The following is a 23,057-nucleotide window of genomic DNA, read 5'->3' on the forward strand; positions in this document are numbered from 1 at the left end:
TTTTAAGGCATCCCCTGCTCTTTTTTTATATCATGATTATTGCTTCACCAGGCAATAAGATTTTGAGGAATCCAATTTTGGATTCGATATGGACAAAAGATCTTCTTATGTTATAAAAAATAAAAATAAAAAATTCTCGACGATAAATTAATTTGATAGCAGATATTGTTATTCATGATATCCTTTACCCCAATGATGGCCTTTTTTGCGTTTCTGTCCAATTGCTACATAGACACAACACAATGTCTCACTCTCAAAGGTGGCCCTTGAGTTCAGGTTAGCCCAATGTTACCATTCGCGCAACTCTTACCACAATTGAATGCTTACCTTACTTATCATTGTCTGGCACACCTACCTTTGTTCACCCAATAAGAGCCATACCCAGGGATTCAAGCAACGTAAGCTGAACTCATATAATTTGTGGGAAAAGTACTCTTTCATTATTTTATCATCAATATACATCAAAGATGGCACTTTAACCACGAGAATACAAACCTTTTGGGTGATAAAAAAATACACCAAATCGACTCCTTCCTCGAAACATGATCAGCTCATTGTCAAATGATGATACCTTGGAAAAGTAGTCTTCCATTATTTTATCATCACCGCCACCGTCGGAAGCCGAAAACCCGACCAACGGGGCGTACAGCACATCAGAAGTTCAGTCCGAGGAGACCCATTTCAAAACTTTGTAACGAAAGATTAACCTTGAGCAAAGGAAGAAAGGGAAAGTGTAACATGACCTTCGACCGGAGACAATATCGTGGACAGGAACCGTCATGACGCGTATCATTTCGAGGCATTGTATTTTGGCAGCGATTTGAGCCTTATCTAATTCTAATTTGCATGCCATGATTGATGGAGTTTATCAGATTAACAACAGATTAAAGACCGTGCGAGCATTACTCATCAATTACTGTCCATTTGCTGCAGAATCCTTCATTGCTGAAGCTCTACCGAGTAAAAGGATTCGCCTGCGAAGGATACTGTTATCGTCAACTCTCTCAGCGCTAGAGATTTCGATCCTAGTTATGCATGAACTAGCTTTAATCGATTCCATAGTTTCCAGAGTAGTGGAACTTATGATTCGACCATGTCTCGAACCATTTCGAAGAACTGATGGATTAGCATACCAATCAGACATAGAAAGAGACAGAGAATCCCAAAAGCAAAGGTCGCACATTTCAGGCGATCCTTTATACAAGAATGACATAGTCCTGAGCTTGAATCAATCGACCTACACAAATGCGCCACCATTAGCCCTAATCACCTGTCCATTGACCCATTCCGCGGCATCGGTGGCCAAGAACCCGACAAGAGGGGCGACGTCCTTGGTCTCGCCGAGCCGCCCATGTGGGCACCGGTCGATCGACTTATTGATCATCTCCTCAGTCTTCCCTGCAAAGAACATCTCGGTCGCAATGGGGCCTGGCGCAACGGAGTTGGCGGTGATGCAGGTGCCCTTGAGCTCCTTGGCCAGGATCTTAACCATCGTCTCCACAGCCGCCTTCGAGGCAGTGTACGCGGACGAATTCGGCCTCAGGGAACCCACCAATGACGAGGACAGCATTATGATCCTGCCTCCGCCACCCCGCTTCAGCCGGTTTGTCGCCTCTCTGCAGCACAAGAATGCTCCTCTTGCATTGACACTATGAAAGACATTAAAAAGAATCTATCAGCTCTAAATGTTCTTCTGATCATTGCGAGAAATCATCACTTCACAACAATAGAATAAAAAAAATAAAAACTCAATGAGTCGGTTGATGTAATTATTCTATTCCATCAAGTTATAAGAAACTTTTATAAAAAGCTTCATTGTTAATAGAGTAAGGGTACTTTTAATAACCATTCTATTTCTAGAAATAATTTATGCTCGGAAATAATTTTTTCTGATTCTATCACTAGACGAGTTATGAATCATTCAAACGTGTTTAATAAATGCATAAAATCTCTATTTCCAAAATAGAAAAAGAATTAGAATATATTTTATACGACCCTCAATTTTTTTGTAAAGTACAATTTCTTTTAATTTTTAATAATCTTCAGAAATTCTTTCTTTTTTTCCTTTTCTTTTTTCTTCTTTTCTTCTTCCTTCTCTTGTTGGTCATCGGGCATCAACAACCAGCCAAAGATGAGAGCTAGCAATCTCACCGGCCTCAGGGAGCCTCACCAATGGCCATGGGCGAGGTAGTCTCCCCCAGATTCGGCAAGGTATCACCGAGGCCCAGTGACTGACTAGAAAAGGACGAAGATGAAAAGAAAAAAAGAAAAGAGTCTCAAAAATAATTATTTCTAATTCAAATCTATTTCCTAGCCATTCATCTATTCTCGAGAATATAAATTAACTCACGTTATCAAATAGATTTCTATTTTTTATTTCGGAACAAAATAACATAAATTGTTAAAAATTGGCGGGTTACGCCTGAGCAACTGTCTCTGTCTCTCTGGCGCTCTACTTCCTATCAGAATTATAAGCAAACTCTTAAAAATCAATAGTAGCTTCCAAACGAAAATCAAAGAATCGATCCCACACGAACCCCATTTTTCTCAAAAGCCATCACCTGAAGGTCTTGTCGAAGTCGTCGACAGAGGTGTTGGCGAGGGTGGGGTACTTGGAGTCATGGACGGCGGCGGAGTTCACCAGGACGTATATCGGCAACTTGAAGGTCTCCTCGGCGGCGTCGAAGAGGGACTTCACCTGGTCCGAGTCCGAGACGTCAGCACGGACGGAGACAGCGGAGCCGGGGGATGAGGAGTTGATCTCCGCAGCGACAGCATCGGCCTGGGCAGAGGAGCCGGGGGAGGTATAGTTGACGACGACCTTGGCGCCGAGGGAGGCAAGGTGAAGGGCAATGGCTCGGCCGATCCCGCGGGAGGAGCCAGTGACGATGGCCACCCGGTCTTTCAGAGGGAGCTCCGAAGCGGCAGCAGCGGCGGCTGTGGTGGCACTGGCCATGGAGTACCGGAGAGAGAAGAGGCTGGAAAGATGCAGGGGAAGTGAAAGGTTTACTGACTTATTAGTAAAGCTGTCTCCTTTTCAAGCAAAAGGAACGAGCCCAAAGGTGAAGAGCAAGCAAAATCTAGGCGAAACAATGGACGGTTTGACGTTTGCTTCTTGGAGAGTGGCGGGTCCCTGAATTTTTTTATAGCTTTAGGTGACGAGGATCGTCCCACGTGAAGCACGATGGCAACCACCTTTTATTTTTATTGAGGTGCGGTTCATACTCTCTAGCAACATAAAGGCACATCTTACTCTCTGTGAGCAGGTGAGAATTCGAGGCCGCCCTAGCAGAGGTCACAGAGGCAACTCCCATTTGCCAAGACATCAAAAATGCCAAAATTTGTGTAGAGCTCTCATTTCAATGCCTCACCGGCACACTTAGATTTGCCAAATCAAATGACAAAAAAAAAAAAAAAAAAAAAAAGCCATCACTCAAGTGCCTAGAGCAGCCAAAATAAGTATGTGACATTTATAATTGGAGATTTAATATGATGTGGCATTATTAAAATAAAAAAAATAAGTCCTCCTTGACAGATTAGATGATGTTGCACAATTCTACATGGCTTGATAAAGTCAAACCACGTTGCACCACTCTCCCTATCACCGTCACTCTCGCTCGCTCATCATCTTTGTCGTTCCCTCACCATTTTTATTGCTTTCACTCACTGAGGTTTATCATCTTCTCTTAATCACTCAGTTGAAGGAAAAATTAGTACTCATAGGGTAAAATTAAGGCTCAAAGGCAAAAATTAAGTTTGAGAGGGAAAAATTGGGGTGCTTGGTGCAACTGTGGGCACGACAGTGCTAGAGAAAGAATCACACATTAGTAAAGAGTCAAGCTACACCTAAAAGAAGAACCTAACCAAGATCAAGTAGTGCACAATTCAATAAGAATCAATCAAATGATGCTCCAAAGCAAACAACACAAGTGGCAAATCCAAAGACAAAAGCGGAACCTTAATTGATGGAGATTGATATTATTTGGTTTTGAGACGTTTGGTTGATATTGTTTAGTGGGAGGGGAAGCTGCACATGTTTTCGGTTGATATAGATTGATAATAGGAGAAGCTGGATATTTTTGTTTTATTGGTCAGATTGACTAAATGTGAAGAAGCGGTTGAATGTCAACGGTAATGATGTTTATTTTGTTGGGAAAATATGGCTTCGAAATGGGTTGAACAATGAAATCGGATCGAGTAAAACAACTCGGACTTTGAGGCGTGATATCACTTTCTTTAAGGATTTATTTGCCTAACAACGTTGCTAATGGTCACCGGCAAAAATCCTCCAGGATACAACAAAGCCTCGAATGAGAATACTAAATAGCAATTCTAGTATTTCTCCAGGGTCTCTCTAAGAAACAATCGAAAAATTGGCTGCTGTTTTTCAGAAAGAAGACTCGAAAATGACCACACATTTCTTTCTGAAAAATGACAAGTATATATATGAAACAGTTTTGCAACTCTTCGTGAAAATTGTGAACAAACACGTCTTTAGAAAATTGTTCGGATAAACAAATGCGACTCTTCGGAAGAAGTCAAAAAAACGAACAATTGCAACCCTTCGGGAAAGTTAAAAACCGAATAAGTAATTTTTCAAAGGTTGTCTTGAAAAGACAAACAAAATTCGGAATAATTTTTTTTTAAAAGAATTTCAATTTTCATTTATATTTCATTTCCGAAATTCTCAAATTAAAAGGCAACCTTTGAACTAAAAAAATAAAAATAAATAAATAAATAAATAGCAATGGATTAATGCTAATTAAACCGCGGGCGCGCAAAGTGCTAAGTGCGCCAAATAATCACGCCAAAATCGCGCAATTATTAGCGCACCAGCACGCGGGTATGGTGGGGTCTAGCCTCATCTAATCACTCCTTTAACTATAAAAGGAAATCCCACATTTTTAAACTGACCCACCTGCTCCCACTTTTTCTATGTGGGACATAGTAAAAAGCACTCATTTTGTTTTAACAAACAAAATTCCAACAATCCCCAACTTTGTTTGTAAAACAAAGATTTCAAAATAAAATTTTAAGAACCATACAGCCAAAGTTTCAGTAAGATTAATATACATACATAAAGGTCTCTTTCGAGTTAAACATTTACTTAGTGCAAGTATATCAAAGCTCTATCAAAGTGACAAGTAGCTCGACTTTAAACTTGTACTTTTATGTAATAGAACCAGACATACCACGCATACACTAACCTCTTGTTTCAGCGAGAATTTCTATATTACTCCGCACTATTATGGTCTTGTGCTTGATCCTGTTTCATGAGCTCTCTAGAAAGCAACCCTCACTTTCGTAAGAAGCGGCACCACTTCTAAGCTCATATAGGTGAAGTATCTACCATGTGTTTTCGTTACTATCAACACACTACAAACTTGTATCATACTTCATTAAGAATTCAATTCAGCCTACAAAACGTAACAGACGATACTGACTTCTCATATCAGGGCTATGTCAGTATCAAACAATCACATTCAATAACTTGTTCTTACCCATTAAACCTTGTAACTAGTGATGTTCTAGAAAAAGGTCGGGTTACCATTATTGGTGATTTCAATTAAAGGGTTTCAGCCCCACTTCTTGTGAGGTCGTTATTACCATATGTCTTGGTAAAGCCTTTGTCAAATGATCGGTAAGATTTTTACTTGACCTCACATAGACAATTGTTATGGTACCATCTTTAATCAATTGTCTCACATATTCATGTCTTAGACTAATGTGTCTAGACTTACCATTATAGGTGCTACTATAAGCTCTTGCCAAAATGGCACGACTATCACAAAAGGATAGAAATAGGAGGCATAGGACTAGGCCATAATTTGATATCCAACAACAAATTTCTAATACATTCAGCCTCTTTCCCAGCTGCCGCCAAAGCAATAAATTCAGATTCCATTGTTGAGTGAGTTATACATGTCCGTTTCTTGCTCGCCCAAGATACAGCACCTCCAGCTAGTGTGAAGATCCATCCAGAAGTGGAACGCTCATCTCCCACACTTGTAATCCAATTAGCATCAGTGTATCCTTCTAATACAGCCGGATAATTATTGTAGAACAATCCTAAATTTTTAGTTCTCTTAAGATAACCAAAAATTCTAGTAATTGCTCTCCAATGTTCAGTACTTGGATTACTAGTATACCTACTCAACTTGCATACAGAATAAGCAATATCGGGTCTAGTATAATGCATCGCATACATTAAAGACCCTATAGCACTTGCATATTCTAGTTGTGCCACCGCTCTACCAGTATTATAATTTAATTTAATACTAGAATCAAATGGAGTACTTATTTCTTTAAAACCAAGATGTTGAAATTTATTTAATAATTTTTCAATATAACTACATTGGCTTAAAGAATAACCCCCACTATTTTCTTAACTTTAATACCTAAGATAGTATCTACTTCACCCAAATCCTTCATTTTAAACATGGAAGTTAGATACTTCTTAGTTTCATTAACTCCAGTCATATTCGTTTCCAAAGATAAGCATATCATCAACATACAAGCACACTAAGACACCATAGTCTTTAGTGAATTTAGAGTATATACACCTATCGGCACTATTATTGATGAAACCATTTGACAATATGACCGAATTAAACTTTTCATGCCACTGCTTAGGAGCTTGCTTAAGTCCATAAAGAGACTTAATCAATTTACATACTTTTCTTTCATTTCCAGGAATAACAAAACCCTCCGGTTGTTCCATGTAAATCTCCTCATTTAAGTCTCCATTTAAGAAAGCAGTTTTAACATCCATTTGATAAACATAAAGATCATAAATGAAAGCTAGAGCAAAAAGAACTCAAATGGAAGTTATACGTGCAACAGAAGCATATGTATCAAAATTATCTATTCATTCTTTTTGTCCATATCCCTTAACTACAAGCCTAGCTTTAAAAGCTTGAATAGAACCATCAGAATGATATTTTCTTCTAAAAACCCATTTGCATCCAATAGGTTTTAATCCTTTCGGTAAATCTACTAATACCCAAGTATTATCGGACATAATTGAGTCAATTTCATCATTCACAGCTGCTTTCCAAAAAGAAGCATCTCTAGAAGATATAGCATCATCAAAGCTTCCAGGATCATCTTCTAAATTTAACACTAAAGGGTATTTATTTACCACATTATTATCTCCATCTCCTTCAACAAGAAAAACATGAGTAATAAAATCAGGACCTAAGTCTTTTATTTTCCTAGCTCTAGTACTTCTCCTTAATTCAATCATGTCTTTAGAATTCGTTTCTTTCTCTTGAAAATCACTTTGAGTTTCCATAGATCTTGAATTATTTTCAATCATTTCAGAACTTGTAAAACATTTATTCTCAAAGAATTCGACATCTCTCGATTCTACTATGACATTAGACTCTAAATCAAGAAGCCTATAAGCTTTACTATTTTCAGCATACCCTACAAAAACACTTTTGATAGCTCTAGGACCGAGCTTTGTTCTCTTAGGATCTGGAACTCGGTAATATGCTAAACACCCCCACACTTTAAGGTATGACAAATTTGGTTTTCTACGTTTCTATATTTTATAAGGGGTTATGTTATTTTTCTTGGAAGGTATTCTATTATGAATATAGCATGCAGTAAGTAATGCTTCTCCTAAAAAATTAATTGGTAGCTTTGAATTTGAAAGTATACAATTAACCATTTCTCCAAGAGATTGATTTTTCCTTTTAACCAAACCATTTTGTTGTGGAGTATATGGTGCTGAAGCTTGATGAATAATACCATGTTCTTCACAAAATGAAGATAATTCATTTAAGAAATATTCTCCACCTCTATCTGATCGTACAACTTTGATTTTTTTTTCTAATTGATTCTCTACTTCAGCTTCATATTTCTTAAACATGGTAAATGCCTCATCCTTTGATCTCATGAGATAAACATATAAGAACCTACTACAATCATCCACAAAGGTAATAAAATACCTTTTACCTCCACGTGTTAGCATACCATTAAATTCACATATATCACTATGAACCAAAACCAATAAATTCGAATTTCTTTTAACACTAGGAAATGGCTTCTTAGTAAGTTTTGACTTAGCACATATTTCACATTTATCAAATTCGCCATTAAAATTTATCAAGTCTAATTTTCTCATGTTCTTCAAATAACGAATATTTATATGTGCCAACCTACTATGCCATAAAATTGAAGACTCGACAATATAAGCAGAACTAGAAATATTATTATTGATACTCAGTTGATACATGCCATCATTGGCATAACCCTTCCCAACAAACAGCCCATTTTTCGAGAGGATAACCTTGTCGGATTCAAACAAAACCCGAAACCCGTCTTACAAAGTAAATCAATAGAAATTAGGTTCTTCCTAATTTCGGGTATAAATAACACATTAAGAAGAGTTATCTTCTTTCCAGAAGTGAAGTCTATCTCCACCGTGCCTTTTCCAGCAACCTTTGCAAAAGCATTATTCGCCATCAGGATCTCTTGAACATTTGAGTCAACAATTTCTTCAAATTGCTTGAACATGTACTTGTCCTTGCACACATGGACTGTTGCTCCAGAATCTATCCACCAACCGGATTGGACAGTGGTAGAATTAATTTCAGAAACCATAGCCATCGCATCATTGATTTCAGAAATTTCCATGTTCGAAAACATGTTTGAAATCATGGCTACATAATTTTCTTCAACCAGATTTGCATCTGCTTTCACCACCAGAATGTTCTTGTAATACTCTTGCGGTGAATGCAATCCTTGGCGTAGTGTCCCTGTTTGCCACAAACAAAACAGCAACCCTTTTGCTTCTTTTGTGTTCTCTTGAATTTATGCCCCCCGCTTTTTACTTTGAAGTTCTGGCCGAGTTTCCGTTTTTTATCCACAAAATTCACCTTGGAATTGTACAAAACAGAATTATCACGTAAACGTGACTCTTCCTCAATGCGAAGATGTTTCTGTATTTGCTCCAAAGTAAAGTCCTCCGACTTGTGAATCAACCTTTTTCCATAGTCTTTCCAACTTGGAGGCAATTTCGCAATAATTGCTCCAACTTGAAAAGCTTCTGGAATATCAATCTTGAGAGCACGAATTTTATTCACAATCACTTGCAATTCATGGACTTGTTCCAACAAGGGCTTAGTATCAATAAACTTGAAATCAAAATACTTTGCAATTAGATATTTGTTGGTACCTTGCTCCTCCGCTTTGTACTTGAATTCCAGTGCATTCCAAATTTCTCTGGCCGACTTCATTTCGTGAATAAGTCGTACGACGATCGGAGAGTGTGTTTAGAATGTGTCCTCAACAAAGTAATTTATCCTCCGCACGTTTCTTCTTTTCCTTATTAACCCTCTCAATGGCTTCCACACTTGGCTGTCCTCCATTGAAAGTAGGCTTAGGATCTTCTATAGGCGCCAAGTTAGGATCCAGTAAATCTTCAGAGCAGTGAGTAAGAACATCATCTTGTCCCTCCAGCGAGCAAAATTGTTCCCATCGAATCGGTCCAGTTTGACCATATCTTGATTCATAACTTTGATTGTCTTCGACTCCATTGTAGCAAAATAAATCCTTAAAATTATTGGGAAAATATGGCTTCAAAATGGGTTGAACAATGAAATCGGATCGAGTAAAACAACTCGGACTTTGAGGCGTGATATCACTTTCTTTAAAGATTTATTTGCCCCACAACGTTGCTAATGGTCACCGGCAAAAATCCTCCAGGATACAACAAAGTCTCGGATGAGAATACTAAATAGCAATTCTAGTATTTCTCCAGGGTCTCTCTAAGAAACAATCGAAAAATTGGCTGCTGTTTTTCAGAAAGAAGATTGGAAAATGACCACCCATTTCTTTCCGAAAAATGACAAGTATATATATGAAACAGTCTTGTAACTTTTCGTGAAAATTGCGAACAAACACGTCTTTAGAAAATTGTTCGAATAAACAAATGCGACTCTTCGGAAGAAGTCGAAAAACGAACAATTGCAACCCTTCGGGAAAGTTAAAAACCGAATAAGTAATTTTCCAAAGGTTGTCTTGAAAAGACACAAACAAAATTCGAAATAATTTTTTTTAAATAGAATTTCGAATTTTCATTTATATTTCATTTCCGAAATTCTCAAATTAAAAGGCAACCTTTGAACTAATAAATAAATAAATAAATAAATAGCAAGGGATTAATGCTAATTAAACCGCAGGCGCGCCAAATAATCGCGCACCCGCACGCGAGTATGGTGGGGTCTAGCTCCACCTAATCACTCCTTTAACTACAAAAGGAAATCCCACATTTTTAAACTGACTCACCTGCTCCCATATTTTCTACGTGGAACAAAGTAAAAAGCACTCATTTTGTTTTAACAAACAAAATTCCAACATATTTTGTCGATGATCAAATAAGTCTTAAGTTGAAATTGGAAGCCTTTACATGTTTGGAAAGCTCTAGTTCAAATCTAACTAGTGACAAAAGTAAAAGTAAAAGTTTAAAACTTTAACCCTCGAGATATTACGACGTATTCTTTCGAAATACAAATCAATCAATTTTTTTAAGGCACATAGCAACTTGTATAAATTTTGGATTACCTACATTCTATTCTCCAAGCAATGGAAATATTTGACGAACAAGGGGTGTCACTGCGCTATTTCCACCAAAAAATTGAATTTTGTGGGAGATTTTGCAGCAAATCAAGCGGTTTAAAGGGAGGGGGACCCCTAAAGATAACAAAGAAGTTGCCGGCTGCAGACCAGAGTAAGCTGCTAACTTTCAGAGAATGTAGTTGGAACTAAAAAATTTCCGGATAACAAGATTTGGGACATATATAAATGTTATAGGTAGAGATTCGAGAAAGAACTGGGGGATTGCAGAACACAAAGATCGATGAAATGAAGGCTTTTGGCTTACCTAGACAGTGGGGTACTCGGTCTTTTTTTCTTTAATATAGAGTCAATATTCTCCCAAAAAAAAAAACTAAGGGAAAGAGAGGCAACGAGGGGCACTTATCTTACGAAAGCAATTGTGCAAATGGGAACAGTCAAATGATGACTCCATCTGCTTAAATAAATGAGGGAGACAATCCATGCCACGGATCTCGACTTGCTCTACAACGAACCCAGGGATTCAACCAGCATAATGTGGGAATTGTACTCTTTCGTAATTTTATCATCAATATTCATCAAAGATGGTGCTTTAACAAGGAGAATGCAAACTTTTTGGGCGATAAAAGACAGTTTTCTGATAGAACAGTACGTGGACCAAAAGTGTAATGGCCTTTCTTGATATCTTAAAGCTGTTCTTATAATCTCATCACATCAGAAGTACCTTAATTTTGATACTTGATGATCGATTGAATTTATAATATCAACATTAGATTAAAGACCATGCAAGTATTATTCATCGGTTGCTGTCCATCTTCTGCAGAGCCTTCATTGCTGAAGAAGCTATACAAGTTAAATGATTCACCTGAGCAGAATATGTTTACCCTCACCTCTACCTGCGCTAGAGATGTTGATTCTAGTTACCAGTAATCGGGGTTTGATCGATTCCACAGTTTCCAGAAGACTGGAGTTTATGTTTCGGCCATATCTCAGACCATGTCGAAGAACCAATGGATCAACATCTCAATCGGACACAGAGAAAGAAACAGAGAATTCCAGAGGCAAAGGCCTCGCAAGTTTCAGGCAATCTTCCTAGACAAGAATGACATAATTCTAAGCTTGAATCCATCAACCTAGACATATCCACCATTAACTCTAATCACCTGTCCATTGACCCACTCAGCAGCATCTGTGGCCAAGAACCCGACAAGAGGGGCGACATCATTGGTCTCCCCTAGCCGGCTATGGGGGCACTGATCGATCACCTTATTGATCATCTCCTCTGTCTTCCCGGCGAAGAACATCTCCGTTGCAATGGGACCGGGAGCAACGCAGTTGGCAGTGATGCGGGTGCCCTTGAGCTCCTTCGCCAGGATCTTGACCATCGTCTCCACTGCTGCCTTCGAGGCGGTGTACGCTGCATTGTTTGGCTTCAGCGCGCCAACCCGCGATGAGGACAGCATTATGATCCTGCCTCCGCCACCCCGCTTCAGCCGGTTTGCAGCCTCTCTGCAGCACAAGAATGCCCCTCTAGCATTGACACTGCGAAGGACATTAAAAAGAATCATCAGCTCTAAAGGTTCTTCTTGAAATCATAGCGAGAATTCATCACCAAAAACAAAACCTAGCAGAAAGAACACAATTCAATGACGCGGGCTTCCTCCTTGATATATAATCTCTCTCTGTCACTCTACTCTATCAGCAGAATTATAAGCAAAGAGTTCAACAATTAGGGGCAAAAATCAATTAGCCTCCAAATGATAGGCAAGAACCGATTCCACGCGAACTCCATTGTTCTCAAGAGCCATCACCTGAAGGTCTTGTCGAAGTCCTCGACAGATGTGTTGGCGATGGTGGGGTACTTGGAGTCGGAGACGGCGGCAGAGTTCACCAGGACGTAGATCGGCGACTTGAAGGCCTCCTCGGCGGCGTCGAAGAGGGACTTCACCTGGTCCGGGTCCGAGATGTCAGCCCGGACAGAGACGGCAGAGCCGGGGGAGGAGGAGTTAATCTCCGCGGCAATGGCGTCGGCCTGGGCGGAGGAGCCGGGGGAGGTGTAGTTGACGACGAGCTTGGCGCCGAGGGAGGCAAGGTGGAGGGCGATGGTGCGGCCGATCCCGCGGGAGGAGCCGGTGACGATGGCCACCCGGTCTTTCAGAGGGAGCGGAGCCGCGGCGGCGGAGGCGGAGGCGGCGGAGGGGCCAGCGGCGGTCGCGGCCATTGATGGAGTTCCGAGGAAGCTGGAAGGACGCGGAGGAAGTGAAGGATTACCGATTCACTAGTAAAGCTGTCGCCTTTTCGAGCAAACGAACGAACAAGAATTTAGGTGAGAAAATGGAGGATTTTTTCTTGGAGAGTGACGCAGGGAGTGAGGTCGCAGCGAGCTCTTCCGGTCATGGCGGGGCCCTGACATTTTTTAAGGGACAAAATCGTAACACGAAGCACGATGATGCCCGCCAACAAACCCGTCGTTGGTTAATCCTACGTAACAGTGGGGCCGACAGTGCAGAGACAACGCACACACGATTACACCGACCACTCAAGATGGGCGGTCCAGTCCCATCAAAGAACTGGAATCGGACTAGGGTGCTTTTGGGAGTAGCTCTCCAAGCCACTTTGGACGTCCGAAGCCCTTTGAACTAAAATATTGGTGTTTGGCAAACCTCTTGGCAAAGATGATTGAGGCAAAACAGGCTTTTGGATGGCTAAAATGGCTGCCTTGGGCATTCAGCCTTTTCGGATTGCTTGCTGAGGGGGCAATAGACAACAAATGTTCTTTCATAAATATCCTCACTAACATTTTATTTTTCCAATTTTGCCCTAGGGGCCAACGACCGGCTGGACGAAGGTCAACGTGAGGCCGGTGTGGTCGCGGCAACGTCGCCAGCCAATGGCATGACCTCGGCAACCCCCGCGAGTCACGTCGCTGCAACCTCTAGGTCATGGCAAGGTCACGTAACCTCCGACGACTCATATCTGGGTCGTCGGAGGTCACGTGACCCAGATCGGGGTCGCAACGACTCAGGCGACCCGGATCTAGGTTGCGGCGACTCCAGCTAACCAAATCTAGGTTGCCATGAGGTCACACACGATCTCCGACTGCTGGGTCGCCTGAGTCACCGACACCCGGCAACTTGGTAGCGTTGAAGAAAGGGACTTGGAGAGGTTGAGGGAGCAGAGGGTGTTCCCGCAGGCGATGGCAACAACGATGAGGGAGGCGTCGGTGATGCAAGGGCAGAGGGAGAGGTCGAGGGAGGACCTTGCCACCTCGGATCTAGGTCGTCGGAGGTCGAGGCGGCGTCACGCGACCTCACCACCCCAAACTCGGGGTCGCCGAAGGTCGCCCGACCCTAGGCGGCCTTTGCTAGTGGTCTTCGAAGGTCGCTCGACCCTGACCATCCCTCCCCAGTCTTCTCTAGGGCTGCCGGAGTCAAATGTCGGCCGCCGGCGACAAATTTTGATCGTCGATGGTAGCCTAGCCTTGCTAGTCAATTTTTTTTTTTCTTTTGATAATTTTTTTTATCACAAAAGTCCTTTGCATTTTCCCAAACATCATTTTGTTCAAAACTACTTCACAATGGACTTTTAAATTGTAATTTACCAAACACAATTTGCATTCTGAAAAGTCCTTCAACCTAAAGTCCTTTGCATTTTCCAATAGTTTTCCCCAAAAGTCCATCCAAACACACCCTAGGAGGACCAACTCCAATTTCTTGAAGCGGAGACTCAATCAATCAATCCAGTATGGTCAAATGAAACTAGTCACTTGACAAATTCACATCCAGAATTTCAGCAAATCTTCATTTGCAAAACCCGTCATTGCTCTCGGACAACGAAGAAGGCAAGGATTAAGAGGGATGTGGAAGGACAAGACTAGAACGATGCCAACCATAAGCCAAAACATTGATCTACTTTCCAGTGACAAAAATGAAGCATTCACATATCGGAGTTAGGTATGATTCATCGTCATATGACTAGATTATGAGAAATGAGCTATCTAAAATTTAAGAAAAAAATGGAGACAACAGAAAGTCAATAATCCAAAGACGAGAAAAATTAACTAATGACAACAATGGCCGAATAGCAAAAAACTTACAGGAATGGGCTGTCTGAGACTAGGAGTCAAGCAAGAGCCAGGTCGTGGAAAGAGTGGAGTGAAAGAGCAAGGCTCAAGAGGCAAGAGGAAAAAGTGAAGAGTGTCGACATCAAGCGAGGCATGAGTGAGAGGGAAAGGCGAAGAATTGGAGAATGAGAGATTAGATTAAATGTTTGCTGTTTTTTAAGAAATTAAAAAAAAAATTGAAAAAATGTATATAGTCGGTTTGATTCCCATCTTGGAACTAGAAATCAGACTGACTGAATACCAGTTCCAAAAATCAGAACTAGGAACTGGATCAGCATGCCCTGGAACAGCCCAAAACAGGTTGTCTCGATCCAAACCAAGCGGTTCTGATTTGATTAGCCTGTCTTGCTCATCCCTAATTCCTTTCGTTAGTAAAAACTGAAACTTCTTCCACATCATTCAATGGTCCGGCTTGTAAAACGAACAAAATAATGCCATAGAAAAGGGAATGAATCGTAATTATGAAATGCTAACTAAATTTGTGAACATAGTCCTTGCTAGGTGAAAATCAAGCCAATGCGGAAATAAGCACAAAAGTAATTTTAGTGCATCAGGGATTACTCACTAGTTCTTTCGCGACAATGATTTGCGTATTGTACGAATTATGACGTGAACGTGTGTTGAGTGTCTGAATTTTATATTCTTCCTTATTTACTTGCCTGTTTTACAACTGCTCGCATCCTATAACTTTGAAAGAGATTTGGTTTCTCCTGCATTGGGTCTGTAGCTGATTAACATGCAAAACAGGCCACATTTTGACCCAGAAATTTACAGTTTCTAGCTTTACTTACAATCGATCGCCTTATAGAATTAGATCTACTATCCTTCCGGTTTAGAGCAAATCTTGGGGTAATCAAGACTCTAGTTTGTCCCTACCGCTATTCCTTAAGGGTTGACATGGTCGACCGGCCATCTATATATTGAGAAAATGTAAGCAAGCAATCTTGGTACTGCTCCAACCATGTACAGTGCACCTCAAGTGATTTTCTCAAATGCAATAGAAGAGGCGAAGACCATACATGAGAACCTGTTTACGGACCTGTTTACGGCCATGTCAATATCCGGCCACCAATTGACGTCCATGTCAGCACCGGTCGGCCAAAATTGGCCGGATGGACTGAATTGATACCAATGTAAAAATGTTTATGACTAAATTGATCCAATTAAAAAGTTTATGACTAAATCGGTACCAATACAATAAATTTATGACTTTTTTAGTACTTTTCCCCCTTATAATCTCATCACATCTGATTGATTGAATCTATCATATTAACATTAGATTAAAAAACATGCAAGTGTTACTCATAAGTTGCTGTCTACCTTCTGCAGAATCTTCATTGCCGAAGAACCTATACAGGTAAAAGGATTCACCTGCGCAGAATATCTTTACCCTCAACTCTACCTGCGCTAGAGATATTGATTCTAGTTACCGACAAACCGGGTTTAATCAATTCTACCACTGCCAGAGGATTGGAGCTTATGTTTCAGCCATATCTCAGACCATGTCGAAGAACCGATGGATCAACGTCTCAATCGGACAAAGAGAACACAGAATTCTAGAGGCAAAGGTCACACATTTCAGGCAAAATACCTGGACAAGAATGACGTAATTATAAGCTTGGATCCACCAACCTACACATATCCACCATTAGCTCTAATCACCTGTCCATTGACCCACTCCGCAGCATCATTGGCCAAGAACCCGACAAGAGGGGCGACATCCTTGGTCTCGCCGAGCCGGCTATGTGGGCACTCGTCGATCACCTTTTTTATCATCTCCTCGGTCTTCCCAGCGAAGAACATCTCAGTTGCGATGGGACCGGGAGCAACGCAGTTGGCGGTGATGCGGGTGCCCTTGAGCTCCTTGGCCAGGATCTTGACCATCGTCTCCACAGCTGCCTTCGAGGCGGTGTACGCCGCCATGTTCGGCTTCAGCGCGCCAACCAGCGATGAGGACAGCATTATGATCCTGCCTCCGCCGCCCCGCTTAAGCCGGTTTGCAGCCTCTCTGCAGCACAAGAATGCCCCTCTAGCATTGACACTGAAAGACATTAAAAGAATCATCAGCTCTGAAAGTTCTTCTCGTAATCATTGTGAGAATTCATCACCAACAAAATTTAACAGAGAGAACACAATTCAAAGACCCGGGCTTCTCTCTGTCACCCTACTCTCTCATCAGAACTATAAGCAGAGAAATTAATTAGCTTCTAAATGACAAGCAAGAACCGATTCCACGCGAACCCCATTGTTCTCAAGAGCCATCACCTGAAGGTCTTGTCGAAGTCCTCGACGGAGGTGTTGGCCAGGGTGGGGTACTTGGAGTCGAGGACGGCGGCGGAGTTCACCAGGACGTAGATCGGCGACTTGAAGGCCTCCTCGGCGGCGTCGAAGAGGGACTTCACCTGGTCAGGATCCGAGACGTCGGCCCGGACCGAGACGGCGGAGGAGCCACCGGGGGACGAGGAGTTGATCTCCGCCGCGACGGCGTCGGCCTGGGCGGAGGAGCCGGGGGAGGTGTAGTTGACGACGAGTTTGGCGCCGAGGGAGGCGAGGTGGAGGGCGATGGCGCGGCCGATCCCACGGGAGGAGCCGGTGACGATGGCCACCCGGTCTTTCAGAGGGAGGGCCAGCGCCGCGGCGGCGTCGGAGGGGGCGGCGGAGGGGGCGGCGGCGGTCGCGGCCATGGATGGAGTTCCGAAGAAGCTGGAAGGACGCGGAGGAAGTGAAGGGTTACCGATTCACTAGCAAAGCTGTCGCCTTTTCAAGCGAACGAACGAACCCAGAAGAGAAAAACAAGAATTTGGGTTTTGCTTCTTGGAGAGTGACGCAAGGAGTGAGGTCGCAGCGAGCTTTCCTGTGATGGCGGGGCCCTGACATTTTCAGGGGACAAGAATCGTGACACGAAGCACGATGACGCCCACAACCCATCTTTGGATAATCCTACGTAACATTTGGGCCCGACAGTGCAAAGACAACATACGCACGATCACGACCCATCACTCAGATTCCCGGGTGATCAGTTCCCACTCCAATCCGGTCTCATCCAAAAATCAGGAATTGGACTAGGAAGATTGAAGGATTTTTATACTTGATGGGCCAACTTAAACCTATCCGTTTATATTGGGCCAAAACCCAATCCATAAATGAGGAGCTCATAATAAAATGCAGTTACTATAATATATAAATAAATAAATAAATTGGGATATTAAAACAGGTGTGCTTTTCAAAAAAAAAAAGAAATAAGTTTCTCTATTTCCCCCTTGAGATAGTACACGCTCTCTCGACAAACAAACTCCAGGACTTCAAAGAATTTCTCAAAACTGCGACGGTACTTAATCTGTGGCAATCAAGTATGTCTGACTCCATGATATACCTTCGATTGATGTTATATGTTTCCAGGCACGTTTCCGTGTTCGCTTTCAATATTCAATCGTATGAGTATCGGATCGATTTTTAGGAATTTGTTTTTCCTATATCAATTTCTAATTTCTGGAATAAGAGACTCGGACCCTATTTAGTTCAGCTTTGGGGATGAGCATTTGGACTCCAAACTTGGCCAAATGCAAACGTGTTTGGTTCGGTTTTTTGGGCAACTTTGGCGAGATGCAATTGCATCTCCAAGTGACTCTAAATGCCTTTAGCCAAATGGAGATCCGAAGATGCTTTGGGAAGTTGCATTTTGAGAATGCAAGTTTGGGTACTGTTCATCTTCGAGGTACTGTTCATCAGGCGAGGAAAACCACCGCACGGAGGCCGACGACTGCCGGCCGACGGGTCCCGCGCGCCGGCGACCGCCGCCTCAGGGTCGCCCGACCCCGGCGACCGTCGCCGGACCTCGGGCGACAGTGGGTCGCGCGACCCGGCGAACGTCACCAAGGTCGCGCCCGGCCATCCGTGATCCGGTGGCCAGGACTTCAAAAAAATAATACAAATGTTTTTTTGTTTTTTTAATTTAATAAAAGTCCTTTACAAATGCAAATTTTACCAAACGATATTTGCATTTTGGAAACCCCATTCACCCAAAGGTATTTGCATTTTGGCAAATGCATTCCCCAAAAGCCGAACCAAACGGGCCCTCAATCTATCCAGTCCGATCAAATGAAACTAACCACTTGGCAATTTCACATCCATTATTTCAGCAAATCTCCATACCCAAACCCCATCATTGCTCCCAGATAACGAAGAAGACAAGGATTAAGAGAGACATAGAAGGACGAGACCAAACAATGCAAACCAAAAGCCAAGACATCAATCTACATCCTAGCGACAAAAATTAAGCACTCACATATCGAAATTAGGTATGATTCACCATCGTATGACCAGATTATGGGAAATGAGCTATCCAAAGACGAGGAAAATTAACTGATGACAAAAATGGCCAGATAGCGAAAAAATTACAGGAAGTGGCTATCTAAGACTAAGAGTCAAGCAGGAGCCAAGTCATGGAAAGAGTGAAGAGTGAAAGAGCAAGGCTAGAGAGGCGAGAGGAAAAAGTGAAGAGTATCGACATCAAGCAAGGCATGAGTGAGAGGGAAAGGCGAAGAACTGAAGAATGAGAGATTAGATTAAATGTCTGCTGTATTAAAAAAATAAAAAAAATATGTATATAGTCGATTCAACTCCCATCTTAAAACTAGAAATCGAACCGACTGGATATTAGTTCCAAAAATTGGAACTAGGAACTAGACCGGCATGTCCTAGAACAGCCCAAAACAAGCTATCTTGGTCCAATTTGAGCAGTTCTAATTCGGTTATTCTGTCTTGCTCATCCCGAATTCCTTTCATTAGTAAAAATTGAAACTTCTTCCTTTCATTAGTAAAAACTGAAATTTCTTCCTCATCATTCAAAGGTTCGGCTTGTAAAACGAACAAAATAATATCATAGAAATGGAAATGAATCGTAATTATAAAATGCTACCATAAATTTGTGACGACAGTCCATCGCTAGGTGAAAATCAAGCCAATGCGGAAATAAGCACAAAAGTAATTTTAGTGCATCAGGGATTACTCACTAGTTCTTTCGCGACAATGATTTGCGTATCGTAAGAATTATGACGTGAACGTGTGTTGAGTGTCTGAATTTTATATTCTTCCTTATTTACTTGCCTGTTTTACAACTGCTCGCATCCTATAACTTTGAAAGAGATTTGGTTCCTCCTGCATTGGGTCTGTAGCTGATTAACATGCAAAACAGGCCACATTTTGACCCAGAAATTTACAGTTTCTAGCTTTACTTACAATCGATCGCCTTATAGAATTAGATCTACTATCCTTCCGGTTTAGAGCAAATCTTGGGGTAATCAAGACTCTAGTTTGTCCCTACCGCTATTCCTTAAGGGTTGACATGATCGACCGGCCATGCATATATTGAGAAAATGTAAGCAAGCAATCTTGGTAGTTGGTACTGCTCGAACCATGTACAGTGCACCTCAAGTGATTTTCTCAAATGCAGTAGAAGAGGCGAAGACCATACATGAGAACCTGTTTACGGATCTGTAGGAAACAATAGTCTCTGCTGCCATTATTCCCGCCTCTGCATCTACTTTAGGCGAAGAACATCCACAGCAAGTTGCGCAGACCTGCTCATTTGCTCATTTGGACATTTTGCTCATTTGGACATTTTCTCCTCATGATTATTTTATGAGGTTCTCTTTTCTTCTGCTTTTCTTCTATTAGAACGAATGGAAGAAGTCGGCATTGATCACTCCCCAGAATAGCGTCCACTTGCAGAGCGATGCACATGGAACTTACATTAGCTTTTAACCAGAAAGGATTCAATGGGCATACTGTATCTCCTTAGCTGCTGCTGCTCATTACCTTCACTTCAGGACATTTATGGAGGTTGCAGAAGTGACTTATCCCAGAAGCATTAATCTTGCCAAGGCTTATCCTAGAAGCTTTAATCTTGCAAAGGCTAACCCAATGGTTCCCTTCCACCTTCACGCACAATACCATTTAGCCGCCAAGAAGAATGCGTCATTGGATATCTGCCGAAAGTAGCAATCTCGCCTCATCAATTCTGTATATGGCAAAGACATAATTTCTAAATTCTATCCACCAAGTCCGCACAGGTTCAAGGATGAGGAAATATATAGATTTCCGACTTGGGAGAAAGATGACAGCCAGATCCAATTCATCGCCATACTCACCATCAACAACGACCTTGTGGGACTGAAAAGGGTTTGCTGAGCCAGGATGCCGTTATGTGCTTGAGTAAAACTATAGCATTGAGAAAATAAGAAAAGTGACATCGGGATGCTGTAATCTGATAAGAGTTTAACCGTACAGCAATTCCTAGCAAGCCCTTTGCAGCATGAATGGAGCCGGATAACAAGTGCAAAGCAAATAGCACAAGAGGATGTCAAAAGTTACCAGGTAATTTCTCCTGCCGTAGTTTTAGTGAAGTATCAGATTATCAGAGTAAAAAGAGCTGTTGCTACAACCAGAGCATGTCATGGTGCACAGACTGTCATGAGAGGGAAAACACATTTTAGTAATTTCCGCCGCCGCCGCGTTTCAGCCGATTCGCCACCTCACGGCAAGAGAGGAACGTGCCTCTAGTATTGACACCGAATGTCACGAATGTGAGGGTTGGTTAATACTTACATACAGTGAAGTGAAACGGATTTGATCTTGCAACTACTTGCTCTGATTATACCTGAAGATCTTGTCGAATTCTTCCACAGGAGTGCCGGCTATGAAGAAATTTTCAGCATCCATTGTTGGAATATAATCCAAAAGAAAACACAAACTGTTTGTTGCAATCAGAACATGAAATTGGAGATGAGGTACGGATATCCGAATCTCCTTAAGGCAATTAGTTCCCGCCAATGGTGCTCCGCAAATTCACGAACTATGCCTCCCAAGATACAACACCTCGAACCTGTTTGGATTAGCACTATGCAAACAGGACTCAGTCGAACCGTTCAATTGAACCAGCACACTCAGAAAATTCAGAAGAGTAGAAAAGTGTATCAAAGCCTTTTTGGAATCGAGTCGGAAAAACCAAAAAAAAAATGATTATGAAGCTCTATGCTCCCATCTATTTATAGATATTTTTAGTTCATGTACAGAAGAGATACATGAATTAAATAGACGCATGTATCCACGAAATTCATGAATCAAGAGATACATGAATTCAAGAGATTCACGAATCCAGAGATACGTGAATTCAAGAGATTCGTGAACTCAATAAATACATAAATTAAAAGATACATAGATCTAGGAAATTCATGAATTCAATAGATACGTGAATAGAAAAGACGTATCTTAATTTATTGGCATTCGTTGATCCATTAACCATAATTACAACAATCCCCCACATTAATGGATCAACAAAACATTTTTGACTGGAATGAATCTGAGCATGCCTGTTGAAATAAACCGCATCAAGATAGGTAGCTTTCGCTTTGAACCTTCTTTAGTGAAAGCTTATCGGACTTACTTAACTAGTCGATGGACTAAGCCTTGAATCGCCAGTTGTTTGTGTAAGCCTAGACAATAAACCTCACACGGAGTATTTCCAATTCAAGATTGGTTCTCGGTTGTGTTCATTCTTTCGGCCCCGAACCTCTCGGGATTCATTTGTACTTTAAAAAATCTAGCTTTTAAAGATTTTTATAGAGTCAGCTAGCTCCACGCATATAGGTGCATTCCTATTAAAGATATCCTACCATATCTCACTTGGACTTGGATGTTATATTCCAAGTTATAGGAATCATTAAACGCATAGCGTACCCTTAATAACGCTTAGGAAAGCACTTGTTGCATCATAGGAATGGTAGACAGTGCTGACACTAGAGTTTCCAAAATTTGCGTTGTCCTATTGAACCTAGACCATGGGATCTCCAATCGTATAGGTTAGGTTTCCACCCTGGAATCTCTTTATTGGGTTAAGGCTCTTAAACCCATTCCCCTCGATGCGCAGTTTATCTGCTCTTTTGACAAACCTTTTGTCAGCGGATCCACAATATTTTCCTTTGACTTTACAAAGTCTAAAGAAATTATTCCATTTGAGAGCAACTGCCTTACGGTGTTATGTCTACGACGAATATGTCTAGACTTACCATTATAAATCACATTATGTGCCCTTGCAATTGCCGCTTGATTGTCACAAAGGTGTATGCAAATTGCAGGCATAGGTTTTGGCCACATTGGAACATCTTCTAAAAATGTCGAAGCCATTCTGCTTCTTCAGCAGCTTTATCCAAAGCAACAAACTCGATTCCATTGTAGAGCGTGTTATTATAGTTTGTTTACAGTTTTCCATGACACTGCAGCACCTCCTAGCGTGAACATATATCCGCTAGTCGATTTCGATTCATCAGAATCTGAAATCCAGTTTGCATCA

General features: G+C 41.6%; 3 protein-coding genes across 5 annotated transcripts in view; all 3 read right to left on the bottom strand.

Moving 5' to 3' along the window:
- Positions 1 to 1,107: 1,107 nt before the first annotated feature.
- LOC104425255 (NADPH-dependent aldehyde reductase-like protein, chloroplastic) lies at positions 1,108 to 3,061 on the bottom strand. Its single transcript, XM_010037894.3, has 2 exons — positions 2,562 to 3,061; positions 1,108 to 1,649 (listed from the first exon to the last, which is right to left on the bottom strand). The coding sequence occupies exons 1-2, from the start codon at positions 2,954 to 2,956 to the stop codon at positions 1,238 to 1,240; spliced, it is 807 nt and encodes a 268-aa protein (XP_010036196.1). The 5' UTR covers positions 2,957 to 3,061; the 3' UTR covers positions 1,108 to 1,237.
- An 8,443-nt stretch (positions 3,062 to 11,504) lies between these two features.
- Positions 11,505 to 17,546, bottom strand: LOC104425256 (NADPH-dependent aldehyde reductase-like protein, chloroplastic). Of its 2 annotated transcripts, XM_039304943.1 has the most exons (3): positions 17,314 to 17,546; positions 12,396 to 12,730; positions 11,505 to 12,126 (listed from the first exon to the last, which is right to left on the bottom strand). In XM_039304943.1, the coding sequence occupies exons 1-3, from the start codon at positions 17,389 to 17,391 to the stop codon at positions 11,718 to 11,720; spliced, it is 822 nt and encodes a 273-aa protein (XP_039160877.1). In that variant the 5' UTR covers positions 17,392 to 17,546; the 3' UTR covers positions 11,505 to 11,717. The 2 variants fall into 2 exon arrangements, with proteins under 2 accessions (XP_039160877.1, XP_010036197.2); XM_010037895.3 differs by lacking the exons at positions 11,505 to 12,126; positions 12,396 to 12,730 and adding an exon at positions 16,006 to 16,748 and having other exon boundaries at positions 16,973 to 17,537.
- A 3,233-nt stretch (positions 17,547 to 20,779) lies between these two features.
- Positions 20,780 to 23,057, bottom strand: part of LOC104425261 (pentatricopeptide repeat-containing protein At4g13650) — a 28,183-nt gene continuing 25,905 nt past the window's right edge. For both annotated transcript variants that reach the window (XM_039304940.1, XM_039304938.1), the window contains exon 4: positions 20,780 to 20,926. The gene's annotated coding sequence lies outside the window, so the exon portion shown is untranslated. The remainder of the gene's footprint in view (positions 20,927 to 23,057) is intronic.

The sequence above is a fragment of the Eucalyptus grandis genome, chromosome 11, assembly GCF_016545825.1.
Source record: "Eucalyptus grandis isolate ANBG69807.140 chromosome 11, ASM1654582v1, whole genome shotgun sequence".
Taxonomy (NCBI): domain Eukaryota; kingdom Viridiplantae; phylum Streptophyta; class Magnoliopsida; order Myrtales; family Myrtaceae; genus Eucalyptus; species Eucalyptus grandis.